The sequence below is a fragment of the Engraulis encrasicolus genome, chromosome 13 (assembly GCF_034702125.1).
Source record: "Engraulis encrasicolus isolate BLACKSEA-1 chromosome 13, IST_EnEncr_1.0, whole genome shotgun sequence".
In the NCBI taxonomy this organism is placed as follows: domain Eukaryota; kingdom Metazoa; phylum Chordata; class Actinopteri; order Clupeiformes; family Engraulidae; genus Engraulis; species Engraulis encrasicolus.
Genome location: NC_085869.1, coordinates 55,800,626 through 55,817,669, shown reverse-complemented (window position 1 = coordinate 55,817,669; position 17,044 = coordinate 55,800,626). Strand labels below are relative to the sequence as shown.

The window sequence follows — 17,044 nt, the reverse complement described above, 5'->3', positions numbered from 1 at the left end:
TTATTCATATTCGTATTCCTATTCCTATTTGTATTCGTACTGCGGTGAATGTGTTTCCGGCAAGACATAGGATGCGCAGCAGGGCACAGTGGTCCGAGCCGGTAGCATTTTCTCTTTTTTTCTATTTATTGACTCAGAGGGCTTGCACAAGAGTTCCTATGTGCCTGGAGCACTAGTAGTTCATGCACATTGCAAAACTCTGAACTTTTGAACTTTGAAACGTTGATTGACTAGTAATGCCTTAGTTACCTCAGTGGGGCACCATTTCCCAATGTCAAGTGTTCTAGCCTTGGTGATTGGATACTCTTTGGTGAACTTGGTTTCACGCACTACCAAGGCTAGAACACTTGACATCGGAAATGGTGAGGGTGTTGATTGATGAGTAATGCCTTAGTTACCTCGGTGAGGGTTTTGGGGTGTAAATCACTGCTTCTATGATGATACGATTTGATATCGATTTCTTAAGGCAGCAATTTGATTATTTTCGATACTTAAGAATGCCCCACAATACGATACAATTCAATTCAATACGATACAATACAATTCAATGCAGCAATATATAGATTATTATTCACACCCGTAATATTGATTAGTTACCTCTGTGAGTGTGTTCCCGTCGAGGCGTAGTGTGCGCAGCAGGGCGCATTGCTCCAGGCCGTGTGCGTGCGTCAAGTGGTTGTGGGAGAGGTCCAGCTCCTGTAGGGTGAAGGCCTCGTCCAGACCGCGCACGCTGGTCAACAGGTTGTGGTCCACACACAACACTTGCAGACGCCTCAAGCACTCCAGGCCTCCTACAGGAGACAATATGATATTACATTACTACACTACATAACATTACCACACTACACTACATAACACTACACTACTACACTACATTACTACACCACACAGCACCTGCAGATGCCTCAAACCCTCCAGGCCTCCTGGAGGAGATAATATGACATTACATTACTGCACTGCATTACTACCTAAACAGTTACCTTTACGTAACCATTACTACATAACACTACACCATGACTACACTACACTACACTACTCTACTACACTACACTACACTACTCTACTACACTACACTACACTACACTACACTTCACTACACTACATTACTAACACTACATTACTACAATAGATTACTACTTTGTACCATTACTACACCATTCCTAGACCACACAGCACCGCGTGCAACCAAGTGCACACAGTACTTACTTCAGGACAACTGAGGCACTTTGCAGGACATTGGAGGTATCATCTAGGGTGCAAATAACCAACGGGGCTCTCATTAACGTTTTCAACCACTGGTTGACTCAACCGCGACCTCGATGTGGAAGCTCGGAAGATCTCCCCTCACGGTTTTGTCAATATTGCATTGTACGCATGCGTCTGTGTAACTTATGTCAGGTGTTCTCATGTGCGCAAAAATTACATGAAATACGCATGGTGGCTATGTGTTAATGCACGAAATGTGCCTGTGCATGTGTATCCTGCAGCAAGCATGTCTCAAGCCTAAGAGCACTGATGATCTCCAAACAGGTGGAAGCACACCACAACTTGCAAGCTTCTGCTTGGTGCCTTCACAACAAAACACCACACCAAACTAACTTGGTCATAGTGACACATGCGCAGATCACAATGCCCCAGTCAGTCATAGCTGAGTTGTGTAAAATGGAGTGTTGAGTGGGGAGAGGAAGAGGAGGGACTCAGAACAGAAGGCACACAGCTCCCCCTAGTGGAAATTCACAGGGACATACACTACAGTATTACCAGAAGTATTCTCATCTGCCTTCACTAACATACACTATATTACCCAGAGTATTCTCACCTGCTTTAACTCACATATGAACTTAACTGCCATCCCATACCTAACCCCTATGATTAAATATGATATCGGTCCACAAGATTGAGGAGTGTGCTTATAGAAAATGTTGACCATTCTTCCAAAAGCGCATTAGTGAGGTCACACACTGATGGTTGAGAAGGCCTGGCTCTCAGTCTCCGCTCTAATTCATCCCGAAGGTGTTCTATTGGGTTCAGGTTAGGACTCAGGCCAGTCAAGTTCATCCATACCATACTCATCCATGTCTTTATGGACCTTACCATGTGCACTGGTGCACAGTCATATTGGAAGAGGAAGGGGCGCGTTCCAAACTGTTCCCACAACTTTGGGAGCATGGAACCAAAGAGGTTGGATTAATAAAGAGGAATCAAAACACGCCCACCCAATGCAAAAGAGTGTGCTCAAGTTGGGTCTCCTAAGGGGGCGTTGTCCCCTCCTTCTTCTATTTTTGAGGTGTTTGCACAAGACGTGCACTACCGCCTCTACAGCGCTTAGGGGACTCCATTTATTGTCAACCTCAGGACTCCGAAGGTCTCCTAACCGAAGGTATCCTAAAAGGGCGTTCACCCGACATAAAGTGGATACCGGAAAATAACTGGAATGAAGCCATGTTAGATTCTAAGGTGTCGTGTTGGGTTCTAAGGTGGAGATGCGGTTCTAAGCATGTGTGTGTGTGTGTGTGTGTGTGTGTGTGTGTGTGTGTGTGTGAGAGTGTGTGTGTGTGTGTGTGTGTGTGTGTGTGTGTGTGTGTGTGTGTGTGTGTGTGTGTGTGTGTGTGTGTGTGTGTGTGTGTGTTGGGGGGGGGGGGGGGGTGGGGGGGTTCTTACCCAGTGTTGAATTTGAGTGGTATATCCTGCTGCATTTTGCAGCTGACAAACAACTGATTGACCATACTGTTGCAAGACCATACTGTTGCAAGACCATACTGTTGTTCTGTGTGTGTGTGTGTGTGTGTGTGTGTGTGTGTGTGTGTGTGTGTGTGTGTGTGTGTGTGTGTGTGTGTGTGTGTGTGTGTGTGTGTGTGTGTGTGTGTGTGTGTGTGTGTGTGTGTTGGTTTTTACCCAGTCTAAGAGTGTGTGTGTGTTGGTTTTTACCCAGTCTAAGAGTGTGTGTGTGTGTTGGTTCTCACCCAGGCGGGAGATGCGGTTGTGAGAGAGGTGCAGGTGCAACAGCTGGGTTGCGTCCTGCAGGCCGTGGATGGAGGTCAGCTGATTACCGCCCAGACGCAGCACTTGCAGCCCACACAGCCCTGAGCAGTCCACACTGGACACGCAGTTATCCTGAAACACACATAACATCACTCTATTATATTACACAGCCCCGAGCAGTCGAGACTGAGATGCAGTTATCCCGAAACACAGAAACAACACACCATCACCATATTATATTACATAATCAATACATCACACTCCACAGTGCCCACGCAGTTATACTGGAACACACATAACATCGCAATACTACATTACACAGCCCCGAGCAGTCCACACTGGAGACGCAGTTATCCTGGAAAACGTAACCAATACTATAATAATCTACATTACATTACACATAAGATACCTGCAGATCCATGTATATGAGGTGAGGTGTGTAGTGTAGTGCAGTATAATATACCTGCAGGTCTATGTATGTGAGATGTGTGCAGGTGTTGAGTCCCTCCAGTGCGTTGATGCTGCAGCGGTGCAGAGTGAGGGACCTCAGCTGGGGGCAGGCGGCCAGGGAGGAGAGGCTACAGCCAGGCAGGTCCGATAGAGACACACTGGTCAACTGGGAACAGATTATATATAGACATAATAGTAAGTAAGTAAATTTTGCTTATAAAGCACATTTAAAAACAGTACAAAACTGACCAAAGTGCTGTACAGTGACTGGCTAGAGAGGAATCAAATAGATAACTAAACGAAGCACATTAGTTAAAAATAATAAATAAACAGACAAAAGACAAAACTTCTAGGCCCAGTGTACAGTTGCAACACTGGCTAGAGAAAAATATATATATATAAATAAAAAATAAATAAAAGGCAGCAAAGCATATTAGTAACAAAATGTAAATAATGAACAAGACTAGGCCCAGTGTGCAGTTGCAGCACTGGTAAAGAAGGTGAAGCATAAAATAAAAAGATATAAATGAAAGGGAGTTTAGATTATTTACTGTACACATACTAAACAGGGAGGACGGGCTACCGCCAGGCAGGCCTGCTGCTAGACACACTGATCACCTGGCAATGGAAATAAGAAAATAGGGAGCTCCTAATACATAATACACAGTACATATAATGAATGGGCTGTCAGACAGGTCTTCTAAAGCAACCTGCACTACACAGTCTCCCTCCGCTAGTGGGTCTCTAAACGGTTGAGGCTGGTGGTGCAGTGATGTGGGGTGTTAATGATCCCACCTGTGAGAGAGCCGTCCAGGGCCCGGCCAGTAATAGGGTGTCCAGAGGTTGCAAGATGGACAGCTGTATCCTGTATTTATTTCATTTTTAAAATTGTATTTATTAAATATCTGCATACTTGTAATCAGCACCAAAGAAACTTTGGAGACCCCACCTGTGAGAGGGTATTCCAGGGCCCGGCCTGCAGTAGGGTGTCCAGGTCTAGAGGTTGTAGGCTGGGCAGCTGTGTCCGGCGGGGCCCCCTCCTCACCCTCCTGGAGCTCCCCTGCTCTGGAGGCCTGTTGCGGCGGCACAGAGCGGACATCTTAGACCAGGGCAGGCAACTCTGCATCCAGGACAGACGCTTCCGCTCCACCGCGTCCGGCAGGCAAAGGGACCCAGCAGACACCCCCACCGTCACCGCTGCTGCCGCCGCAGACACCCCGGAGTAAACGACATCTTGGGGATCGGCAAACCTGAGGGAGTGAGTGAGTGAGTGAGAGACAGTTCAATTGGGACTCTACACATCATCCCTCAGCTTGCAGGCGCATCACAGCGGGACAAACATCACTAGAAAGTAAAGCATGCACTGCAGTGTGCTCCAGCCTCTACTTTCAAGTGAGAACTTAGTAGCACCGTAATGCATGCCATTCCACCAGTAGAACGCAGTAATAGTCATTGAAAAGTTAACTACCATAGCACTACATTACTATGACATAACACAGGGTCTTTAGTAATGCATTATGATTTGGCCATTGCCATTCTGGTAACAGCAAATTTATAACGCTGTGTCTTAACAGGTTAATTCCCCTGCAAGCCTAATGAAGTGGACGGTGGACCTTCAGTCCTGTCACCGCAGATCAACAACTGACTGATCTTTCATTTCATTAACTCAGCAAATGTGCCAGTGCAGGTTTGGCATCAATGATATAAAAAAATCATGTGGCATTGAAAATGGTTCATATTGTAGTGCAATATAGAAATATGGACAATCTAACACTGTGCAGTCTCCTTCTTGATTGTGATTGGCTGGTAGCCGTTGTAAATCGGGCGTATATCTGATTTGTGTCGTACCCCATTCCCCTTAACCTGTATAAATCGAACACAAACCCACGGCCTCTCGTGGCTTATTACTTAATGAATAATCGTTGTGATTAATAATGGTGATTACAACATTAATCACAGTATACTGTAAGTGATTTTCATCTTGGCCTTAACAGTGCAGTGCAGCCCTACCTTTCTCTCACATGGTCCAGGTGTGTGAATTGTTGTGTAGGTTTCCTACCTAGGGCTCAGGTGCTCCAGGTGTGTGAGTTGTTGCACAGGTGTCTTCTGCCCCACCATATGGTTCTCTGCAGGGGCTGTGTGGACAGGCTGACAGGCCATTGGCTGTGTTTGGTCACATGGGAGCTGATCAGGGCTCATGGCTGCTTTCTGTTCCGCAGGATGTGGTTTGTCTGTCTGTTGTGTGTTTCCCATAGCGCAGTCTTTCTGAGGGTTGTTTGTATCTTCCAGAGTGGCTGGGGCGCCCAAAGGGTCTTGGTCATCTTCTGTCTGCTGCTGCGCTTCTCTGCTGACGCCTATGGCATCCCTCTCTGCATCTGTCACTCTCTTCATCTTTTCCTGCTGTTTATTTTCCGTCTGAATGATCTTAATGTCCTCTGTTAGTTCTCTTTTCCTCTCCTCCTCTTCCATCTTCCTCTCCTCCTCCACTGGCATCTTCCTCTCCTCCTCTTGCCTACTCTGTTGCTCCTCATCTTCTCTGCTTTTTCTCTCCTCCTCCTCAATTTTCACTTGCTGCTCTCTATCCTTTTCTTGTCTCTTCACCTCCTCCTCATCCTCTCGTCTCTTCTTCTTTTCTGCTTCTTTCCTCCTCCTGTCCTCCTCCTCTTCTCGTCTCTTTTTCTCTTCTGCCTCTTTTCTCCTCCTCTCTTCCTCCTCTCTTCTCTTCACCTCCTCCTCCTCCCATTTTTTCTTCTCTTCTGCATCATTCCTCCTTCTTTCTTCCTCCGCATCTTTTCTCCTCCTCTCCTCCTCCTCTTTCCTCTCCTGCTCTAGTCTCTGTCGTTCCTCCTGCTTGGCCTTTTCATAGGCTCTCCTCCTCCTCTCCTGTTCCTCTCGTAGCAGCGCCTCCTCTTCCTCTCTCCTCTTCTCCTCCTCTTCTCTAGCCCGTCGAAGCCTGTCCTCCTTCTCTCTCCTCTCCTCTTCCCTCTCTCTCCTCTCCTCCTCCCTCCTCCTCTCCTCCTCCCTCCTCTGCTTAATAGCGGGTGTGCTCCAGCGTCGGGTGATTAACCCTTTTACAGCTGCCTGGATGGTGGTGGCCGCCTGATGCTGTTGCTGCTCCTTCCTCCTCCTTTGCTCCTGGGTCACAAATGGGAACGTTGGTAAAGCTTTACTTGACGCTGGCTTCATGCGCATGACACAATAAGCCATAACAGTGTCTCTGTCTCAACAGTGTCGTGACGTAGTCATGGACGAGTCATTAACATTATGACAATGTCATTAACGTTTTATGGACATGAAAAGTTGACATTCTTTGGGCTGTCTATACCAAAACCAAATGTCACTTAATGATGCCACAAAGAGTGCGGTTATCCATATCCACCACATGAATGCCTTTTTTTGAAGTTCACACTGTAATTATTATTGTCAACATTTTCATTGAGGCATTGTGGTAGGGGTATACAGGTATTGGTTATCGTGACACCCCTAGTGCTAAATGTAATGTCGGTTCAGACCATTACTACTATACTACCATACCGTCCATGATTACGATAGAGCTAGGGGTGTGCAAAAATGTGGCATTCTTAGGAAAATAAAATTGAGTAAAAGTATTGTTTGCATGGTTTACAAGCATCTGTCAAATCAAATACAGGTCATAAAATATATTTAACATTGACAGAATGTTTATGACATGTCCATGACTGCATCACGACTCAGTTATGACACTGTCATGTGTCACATATGATGCCGGGGATGTTTCAACAGTGAACAGGGATGAAGGGAAGTAAGTATCCACAAGGGAAGAAACTAACAAAGCTAACGAGTAGCCAAGGTCGTTGTAGAAGTTTCACCATGAATTTGCTGTATTCTAGGGGTGTCAAACATCCGGCCCACGGGCCGCATCTGGCTCGCCAGAGGTTTCAATCCGGCCCGCCAGAAGGTTCAATCCGGCCCGGATGTGAAAAAAAAAATTTGTTGTTGTTGCGCCTTTTCAAAGAAATAACTGAAATGTGCAATTCCACCACTGGGGGCAACAAAGGAAAATCGAGACCTGCATGACATTAACCCAATGATCCAAACTTCTCTCTCTCTAACTTATACATGTTGTGAAGAGCACATCACACTTCTATTATAAATGGTGAATTTGTACCATGACAGGCATTTGATAAAGCTCATATATAGACTTACCAAATTTAGAAACTTTTTTACAAAATTATTTCAGTTGTGTATAGGTTTGCCAACCACCCCTTGAAATATGGTATTTATAAGTACGGGTTCGTATTGAGCTGAAACGGGAAACAGGACGTTAAAATCTTTAAAATGTAGGAAATTACATCTGAGAAATACATTTTCCCCGCCAAAATGAACTGTCCCGTATTTTATTCATTGACAATTGACAACCCTAGATGTGTAGGACACTGAAATTATGAAAACAATGAAATTCTGCATAGGATTATCAGTATGACATGTAAAACATGTTGAAAAGACAAGGCGATAGTACTGAAAACTAATCCTCTGCTTTAAGTTTTTTTTTGCGATGATGTTACTAATGCCGTGTGTACACCAGGCGCTACCTACGCCATCCAGGTAGCTGGGGTGATTGAAGAATGAATTCGCCATGAATTCGCTTTATTCGCTCTGGACGTGGCATTGACATGTTTGATTCAGCTAATCACATAACGGCTGGGACATTCGTCGATATGAACGTTCCAATTGGTTTTTGCTATACCGCGTCATAGCTTAAAGATTGGCTTGAGTTTAATCGTTAAAATTCGCTCTGGTCGCTCAGTTCGCTTCGCTCCTGGCGAATTCTCTCTGGTAGCTTTATTCGCCTTCCCTCCATAGAGAAATAATGACTTCTGCCGCTCAGGTCGCGTAGTTCACGCTTGGTGTACACGGGGCATAATGCGGCCCACTTCACACCCCATGGGTTATATGCGGCCCCCGGACCAAAATTTGGTTGACACCCCTGCTATATTCGCTCTGAAGGTGATTTTGACATGTTTGATTTAGCTGATCACATAATGGCTCTGGCGTGTCAGATATGAACATTCCACTCATTGCTCATTACTATAATATGAGCTGACTTCATTGTTGACATTCGCTTTGGTCACTCAATTCACCAATCCTCCATAGAGAAATAATGACTAAACTAAAAGAAAACTTAAGACTGTATTTAACAAGAAGACATAATGAACATAATACACTCACCCTCCAAGCCTCCTCAAACACTCTCCTCTCCTTCTCCACCTCCACTGCCAGCCTCCTGATCACCTCCTACAGACCAGAGAGATATCTATTATTAGCGTTATCATTATTAGTATGCTTGCTATCCAACCGTTTATTATTCTTATTTATTTTATTCTACAATGTACTCCAACAACTGAACCATTTGAGATAAGAGCCCGTTTAAATGCCATAATGTTCGGCTCGGCCCGTAGTTTGATGAGTGTTCTAAGTTTGTGGCTATCTTGAACTCTTTCACAAACTTAGTATCACAACGCACTCTATGAAGTCATTTTCCGTCAGGATAGTTTTCCCGCCATTTTGAATTTTGTAAAAATCAATAAAATGGTGCCCAATTTTTGTCCAATTGTCCCAAGAATTTTAGAGTTCATCCAATCACTAGGCGTTTCACGCACTACCAAAAGGTTACCTCATATCTCGGCAACGCCTCCTCTTATCACAACTAAACTTGGTACACATGATCTATCCCTAAAGGACACGTATAAAAAATGGTGCAAAAGGGCTACTGGGGGATGACACAGTAGGCAAAAATGCGTTTAGGCCCATATTTTACATACCAATTAGGAAGTTACCTCATGTCTCGGCAGCCGTTTGATGCGTGACAACCAGTTTTGGTACATTTGACCTCAATAAGCACACCAAATTATCATGTAATCTTGCAACATGGCCTATAGGGTTGCTACAATAAGAAAGCTTGTTTTTAGCTTTTCACTGGTGGAGTGTTTTTTAGGCAATGTGTGACAGAGTGTATGTGTGTTGTTGTGCATACAAGAAGGGCAACAAATGCATGAGGGGCAAGCATACTCCAGCCTTTTCTGTGAGGAAATGCAATCTAGTTATTATTATTATTATTATTATTATTATTATTATTACAATGATGATGATGATGATGATGATTATTTATTATTAGGCTCTCCACCTCCACCGCCAAATTATTATCTACCAATCCATGACTTCGACATAATGTTCCATTTAGTCGCTAACTAAGGCCTCTATCACACCCGACGCAGATTTTACAGTAGGAGGCGGATGTGTTCTATTGTTTGTTTATGAAAATGAGTAGCTTCAGCGTCAAATATCAGCGCAAGGCGGATTGCGGATTTTCTGTCTCTCCGCGCTCGGTGGATTGAGTTGAAAAAAGTTCAACTCAAGGTAGAAAATGTGCTTCACGTCATGGGCGGATTTCCAAACGTTTGATAGGAGACCTTTATCAACATTCATATCAGATTCACGACCCAACATTAGGAGAGCAAGAGAAGAGCTCGTTGTCTATCCATTTTACATTTACTTTTCAAAGCATTTTCTGTATGTTTTCACAACATTCAAATAACACAAACACCATCGATTAAGTTGCGAGTGACAGTTCAACAGTTACAATGTTGCCTGGTCACTGCATTCGAGTGGGCAGCGGATCCGCACTCGGTGTGATCACTACAGATTAATCAGCTGGACGCGCATCACGGATTGTAGTCATCCGGTGTGATCGCGGCATAAATAAATAGAAATGAGACCTGACCCAAGCGAACTAGCGGCTAGCCAGTCTGTTGTCAAATAGGGAGCTAGCTAGTTAACTAAAATAGAACATGCTATGTTGACAATGGTCATATTATACAACCCTTTAACAAGCCCAAAATTGCTCAACATTTCACTGGTAGATCAAGGAGGTTGAAAACGAGGATTTTTTTTAACTCTCTCAGTGAAAACACAATGTATTAGGCAACTCGTTTTGGGTGACTGCAGTGGTCAACCGTATTCATTCCTATGGAGCCAGGTACTTGCAGCTTCGCCTAAAAAGTAGCGTGTATGTTCTGAAAGCTCATTAACATACAGTTGTGACGTTACACTGAACTGTTGTAGTCTACTGCCACCTGCTGGCTGTTTATTACTCTACTGTATTCTACTGCCACCTGTTGGCTGAGTGTTTATTATCCTAGTGTAGAGGTGCCCACCTGTTGTCTGGCCAGCTCCTGCTCCATCTTCTCCATTTGCTCCTCTCTTAGCTGCTCTTCATCCTCTGGTGGCTGCAACTGCAACATACACACATGGCACTGAGGCTATTTTCACATATCGTTTCCTTTAAAGGGACATTCCACCGGTGGAGACATGAATATGTTTTGAAAGTGGGTCATATATATAGTAGAATAGTAGCATATATGTATAATTTGGTGCCTTCTTGGCCGAGAAAAGGCAGAAAATGACTTTTTAGAGCTTGTGGATTTGTGACAACAATGGACCATAATGCATTGCAATGCTCAAGTTCCACAGGCCACACCCAGGCAGCTCTGCCAGTGACTTACTGGAGCCTCAATGCCAGTGATTTCAAAAGCACTGGCACACTGATCTGTGATAGGTCTGTTAGCGCATTAGGTCCAACCCCCTATGGGCGGGGTTGAAAGGGTGGGAAAAAGGCTTGCAGTCTCAACAGAAATCCACCTCTCTTACACTTCCTCCTACAATGATGCAAAATGACGATTTTTACATAATTGTAGGAGGAAGTGTTGTGTGAGATGAATACGGATTTCTCCTGTCTCAGGGGGAATTGAGAGAGTGTTGCACGACCATTCAAAAGTATGACTGCGTCTCTAGCAATGGACAGCCTAATGCAAATTGGTGGAGTGTCCCTTTAAGTGAAACAAACTCAGTCTTTTGTAAAGCGGCGTACACACACAAAGCTAGCTTTTCGCTTGCTCGCCTACTCGGCACTCTTTCATGGAACGTTCGCTGAAAGTTCCTGCGGCTTTCACTGCCAATGAACAGGCGAGAAGTACCGAACTCTGCATTCGAATTGGTTACTCGCTTACTCGCCTCGCTCGAAGATAAAATATTTTTAACTCGGGATCCGCCCACATCGCATCGCTTGTACAGTACTCGCCCACTCGCCTGCTAGTCTCGCTGAAACACATTGACATTGTATTGACTTCATTCACTAAAAGAGTAACTAGCAGCGACGTCTGTGTACGGCCCTTAAGAGGAGTAAAAAGTGAACCAAGAGAAAAATAACTCAGTTTCGTTTGTCTTCACATTGTGAGTGTATTACAAAAAGGACCAGGTGCTCTTTCCGGTCCCGTTAGGCTTTTTAGCTAGTCAGCTAGTCACACGTGTAACTTGTCAGGGCTTAATCCTCCTCCTTTATTTCATCCTCTACTCCTGGGAGGTATTTCTATTCTTCTCTCTGCCTTCTTACCCTCCTCTACTCTTCTATCCTCCCTCTTACCCTCCTATACTCCTCTCTCCTCCTTCTTGCCCTCCTCTACTCCTCCTTATTACCCTCCTCTACTCCTCTATCCTCCTTCTTAACCTCCACTACTCCTCTCTCCTCCTTCTTGCCCTCCTCTACTCCTCCTTATTACCCTCCTCTACTCCTCTATCCTCCTTCTTAACCTCCACTACTCCTCTCTCCTCCTTCTTACCCACGTGTGCTATGTATTATTACCTCTGCCAAAGAGGTTATGTGCTCGACGGAGATTGTGTGTTGGTTGGTTGGTACGTTCGCTCCTGCAATTTCGTGGCCTGCCACAAGAGGGCGGAGGTACATGTGCTCTCGGGGCGCATTTCTCTTGTAGTTACAACAGGTATTACGCTTACCCCTTGCGTGTGCTCCTCCTCGAAACTCCTCAGCTCCTCCTCCGCCTGCTGCTGCCTCCGCCTCCTGCTCTCCTGCTCCTCCTGTTTGCAGTGTAAAATCATATAACTCTAAATAGAGTATTTACAACACTGCGGAGAGTAAAATAGGGCAGTGATTCCCATACATTGAAGAACTTGTGATGTAACGCCATAGTTTGAATTTAGCCACCATAGTTTCCAAGCATTTTGCTCGTACATGTGCCTAAAAATAGTTTGTGCAAACGAAATAATAACAAGTCCGACAGGCGGACAAAGATGCATCCGCCTATGCACTACCGCCTTGTGGAAAAAGGAGGGAACTACAATTTAAAGAAAGCGATTCAGATGGACCGACAGACCGACAGACCAACAGACAGACAGACCGACGGACGGACATATCCTCTTATAGAGATGCTAGGACGCATCACGCATTCATGTAGTATTATGGGCGGATGGATTAATGACAATCTTCACATATCATCTTTAATGTTGATTTAACCATGGCAAAATGTACATCAAGTAAGCTGATTCAAATCAGCTCGCCAGCTGGATTTTTTTTTTTTTTTTTTACTCCACTGGTATTTGTCGTCACCTGCTGTGTGAGGAGGTGCTGCTGCCTCTGGGCCTCCTGTTGGCGCCTCCTCCGCGTCTCCTCCTCCACCAGCCTCCTGTCCAGCTTCTCATCCTCCTCTCTCAGCCTCCTCTCCAACTCCTCCAGGTCGTGATGGGGACTCCCCTGCTCTGGTTCCTGCTCGCCAGGCCCTCGTGCTACTACTGCAGTTTATTTAGTGGACGGACACATCACACTCATCCACAATGTAGGAGGAAAACAATACTCACTCACAATGGAGGAGGAAACGATACATTCTGAAATACGGACCATGTACAAGAGTCATTAAGAGATAGTAAGGTGATAATAACCATAGGCTACTTTACCTGGGCTGAATGGTTAGTATATTAGGTACTTTACCTGGGCTGAGTGGTTAGTATATTAGGCTACTTTACCTGGGCTGTGTGCTGCTGAGTGGTTGGTATACTAGGCTACTGTGAACAGCTGTGTGATTAAGAAAATGAGCTTTAGGCCAGAGGGTTGCAGGCTCAAATCCCACCCTTGCACTACCTACACTCCGTATACTACTGTACTGTGCCCTTGAGCAAAGCACCTAATCCCAAACTGCTCCAGGGACTGTAACCAACACCCTGTAAATAACTGTAAGTTACGTTGGGATGTAACACAATGTAACTTTACCTGTGCTGTCATCCTGTGCTGTTCCTCTGTCCTCATGTGCTGTGCCGTTGGGGTCCTGTGCTGCCTCATTGTGGGTGTGTTTGGTAGGGAAGCAGAGCTGCTCCTCCAACTCACACATAATCTGACAAACATTCAGGACATCATTAGAACAGGACAGGACAGGGCGGAATAGAATAGAATAGAATAGAATAGAATAGAATAGAATAGAATAGAATAGAATAGAACGAACAGAATACCACTGTCGTGCTCAGATTCAGGACATCAGTACACACACATCACACACTGAGATACTCCCATCAATACCACACTGAGATACTCCCACTGGTACCACGCTATTATAATAAGATGCACATTAATAACCATCCTTAAAGGTACACTGTGTGAGATTTTTAGTTGTTTATTTCCAGAATTAATGCTGCCCATTCACTAATGTTACCTTTTTCATGAATACTTACCACCACCATCAAATTCTAAGTATTCATTATGACTGGAAAAATTGCACTTTTCATACATGAAAAGGGGGATCTTCTCCATGGTCCGCCATTTTGAATTTCCAAAAATAGCCATTTTTAGCTGCAAAAATGACTGTAGTTGGACCATACTAGAATTTGTTTATTACTTAGTAAACTGTCATGTAAAGATCAAATTTGGCAATAGGCAGCCCAGTTTCAATGAGCAGCATAGTTGCAGTACCTTTTTTGACCATTTCCTGCACAGTGTCCCTTTAACGAGCTGCTTTCTATCAAAGTGAATCTGAGGCTGTCACTGATGTAGAGAAGATGTGATGAACTCAATCGGCAGGTAATTAAGAAAAAGCATGGCATGAGGCATGAGATTGAGAGAAATGTAATGACTTGAAACATACTCGTTGTTTTAGAGCCGCAGGGTTCTCATCTCCAGCACTGTCAGCCAGCTCCATGAGAAGGGGGTCACTATGGCTGCAGGGGACAGGAGTGGCCCTCCACACAGCAGCATCTAGAGTATAGTATAGTATAGTATAGTATAGTATAGTGTAGTATAGTATAGTATAGTATAGTATATTATTGTATAGTACAGTGTAGTGTAGTATAGTCACTGACGCGATTTAAAACACAACACAAGTAAACAGCATGGTGGACAGAATATTGCTACAATACTCGCTTCTCGCTCACTCGCCTACTGGCCACTCGCTCATGGAACGTTCGCTAAATGTCCCTGCAGGTTTAACTGCCAATGCAAAAGCGAGAAGTACTGAACTCTGCATTCCAATTGGTTTCTCACTTACTCGCCTCGCTCAAAGTTAAAATATTTTACTTTTTTAAACTCGGAATCCACCCCCATCGCATCGCTTGTACACTCCTTGTCTACTCGTTTCGCTGGAACATAGTGGGGGAGTAAGCTCTGGCAAGTGACATGAGTAGCCCTCCACACAGCAGCATCTAACAGGATTTAATACACACAATAGAATTATGCAGTATGGTTAGCCTGGCAGCCCAGACTATAACATGAAGTGTACAGTCTGGGATCGCACCATAGGCAAAACTGTGGAATCAGTAGTTGGCGTTTCACCTAAGCTGTTATACTGTGCTAAGCTCATCTCAATGACCCTCTACTAATTCAAAACTACACAGAGCGAGATAATAGGAGAACAAAGCCAGGCCAGATTCATGATCCAGCTACGATTATCCTCTATGGTCAGAGGCATCTCTAGGGTCAGCTGGGGCCCCAAGCGAAAATCCAAAAGAATGAACATTTGAACCAAATGCTCCTGACCAGCTTAGGGCCTCCAAAACCTTAGGCTCTGCTCTGCTGCCTGACTAGCCCGGTGACAAGATGCACCTATGGTGCAAGGCTAGACCAACCCACCAGGCCAAAAATCATATTGTGCCGGTTGTGAAAGGGGGTGCTCAGAAAAAAAAATTAGTGTGGCACGCACGACTGGAATGTATCAGTATGTGGGGCGGCGTGGTAAAGTTTGGGAACTGGTCTAGTTAGGCTAGTATTTATTGCCTGTGGATGCATGCATTATTAGCCTACCTATTTTGTAAACTACATAAATAGGCTGCCTACTACTAGATTTACAATTGTATCTGGACAGCATGCAATGGGGAGGTCAGTTAAGCAATAGCTAATTCTCACCGCCATCAGACTCCTGGTTGTCCTGGATGCCTCTTTCAAAGACACTCACGCTGTCCCTTGCAGCCTCAAAATAAGCCAGCATTGATTCCGGCATGTCTGCCTATCAACGCAGACGGCAAGAAACACAGATGACAACTCTGTGGTATTCAGGATACATCATACAGGTTAGCACATGGTCTGATTGACATATTTTTTGTATAGGAGTGATTCTACGATTCGACAGCGCTTTTAAGTCCATGGATTTTATTTGCCAATTCCACTAACTATTAACTGCATCCAATGATGTTTTGGACATTAGCACACATTTATCTTTCATATAATACAGAAAGTGTAGACATGGCATTATTTCCCTCAGCAAGAATGAATATTTAATACTGGTTTTGGCCGTTTTCATGCCATCCTGTTTTCCAAATGTCAGATTCAGTCTTCATATTAGCATGTAAAGAAACTTGTTTTGCCCAAGACGATTGTATATTGATTCACAGTAATCATCACAATATGACAAAACTGTCAGAAAGACCACTGTCCTTTCCATTATACATGAAATTTGCCATTTTGTGTGTGTCCACGAAAACTGTGTTAACTGTGTCACGGTCTGAAACCCCCTCCATAAATCAGTAATGGTTTGGTCTTAGGCCATACGAATAACATCACGTGATGTCATAACCTCTTTGGCAGGATATGGGGAGACTTTTTGGTAAGTTTTGAGCTCCATCCTTCCATATTTTAATCCATTCTTGTTCATGTTCTCATAGCGGGAAAATTGCCTGTCAACTGTGTTATCAACATATTCATAAGAATCTGAACTAGAAATCACAGAAAAACACAGATAAAGCATACAAATGCATGAATTGATTAAGGTGTTGTGGTGGAACTTCTGAGGTCCTCAGTTAGCACAACAACATAAAAATGGCTGAAATGTCAAGCCGTGTTAGCATTAATGGTGTTACAATTAGCTATGACAGTTGAGGAGGAGTATGTTTTTGCCAATTTATCTCCATACTGACAGACAAACAAACAAAATATGTTGTGTTCTAGGGAGATGGGTAAGTGCCAACTTGTTCCCCTGCACTGTTGACCGTAACACAGAGTAACTTAAGCTTAACACGGTTGACTGTTTTGAAAGTGTTTCTGTGCTATTGATCCCTTATGTGTTGGAAAAATCCTATGAACAGACACTAGGGATTATCTCTGGATAAGGAAGTCTTGTGTAAGGAGGGTGACTAAATTGAAATCAGACGTTACAGGGATTTATAATGAAAAATGTGTCAGTCTGTATTAGTGAATCATAAAATCCTACAATGAAGCTCAACAATCACATTTTCTATATCAGTTGCACCGATTAATGACAACATTGCTAAGGGACATAAGCACTTTCAAACGTATGTTGTTTCAACT

The 17,044-nt window shown here is 44.2% G+C and overlaps 1 protein-coding gene across 1 annotated transcript in view; it reads right to left on the bottom strand.

The window, feature by feature from the left end:
• lrriq1 (leucine-rich repeats and IQ motif containing 1) overlaps positions 1-17,044 on the bottom strand; it is a 133,608-nt gene that overhangs the window by 105,898 nt on the left and 10,666 nt on the right. Inside the window, exons 2-13 of the mRNA XM_063214361.1 lie at positions 15,647-15,746; positions 14,394-14,503; positions 13,529-13,649; positions 12,872-13,053; positions 12,262-12,342; positions 10,626-10,703; positions 8,641-8,706; positions 5,492-6,567; positions 4,382-4,682; positions 3,446-3,598; positions 2,964-3,114; positions 598-791 (exon numbers count right to left, since the gene is read on the bottom strand). Of these exons, the coding sequence (XP_063070431.1) occupies positions 598-791; positions 2,964-3,114; positions 3,446-3,598; positions 4,382-4,682; positions 5,492-6,567; positions 8,641-8,706; positions 10,626-10,703; positions 12,262-12,342; positions 12,872-13,053; positions 13,529-13,649; positions 14,394-14,503; positions 15,647-15,746 (2,613 nt within the window). The remainder of the gene's footprint in view (positions 1-597; positions 792-2,963; positions 3,115-3,445; positions 3,599-4,381; positions 4,683-5,491; positions 6,568-8,640; positions 8,707-10,625; positions 10,704-12,261; positions 12,343-12,871; positions 13,054-13,528; positions 13,650-14,393; positions 14,504-15,646; positions 15,747-17,044) is intronic.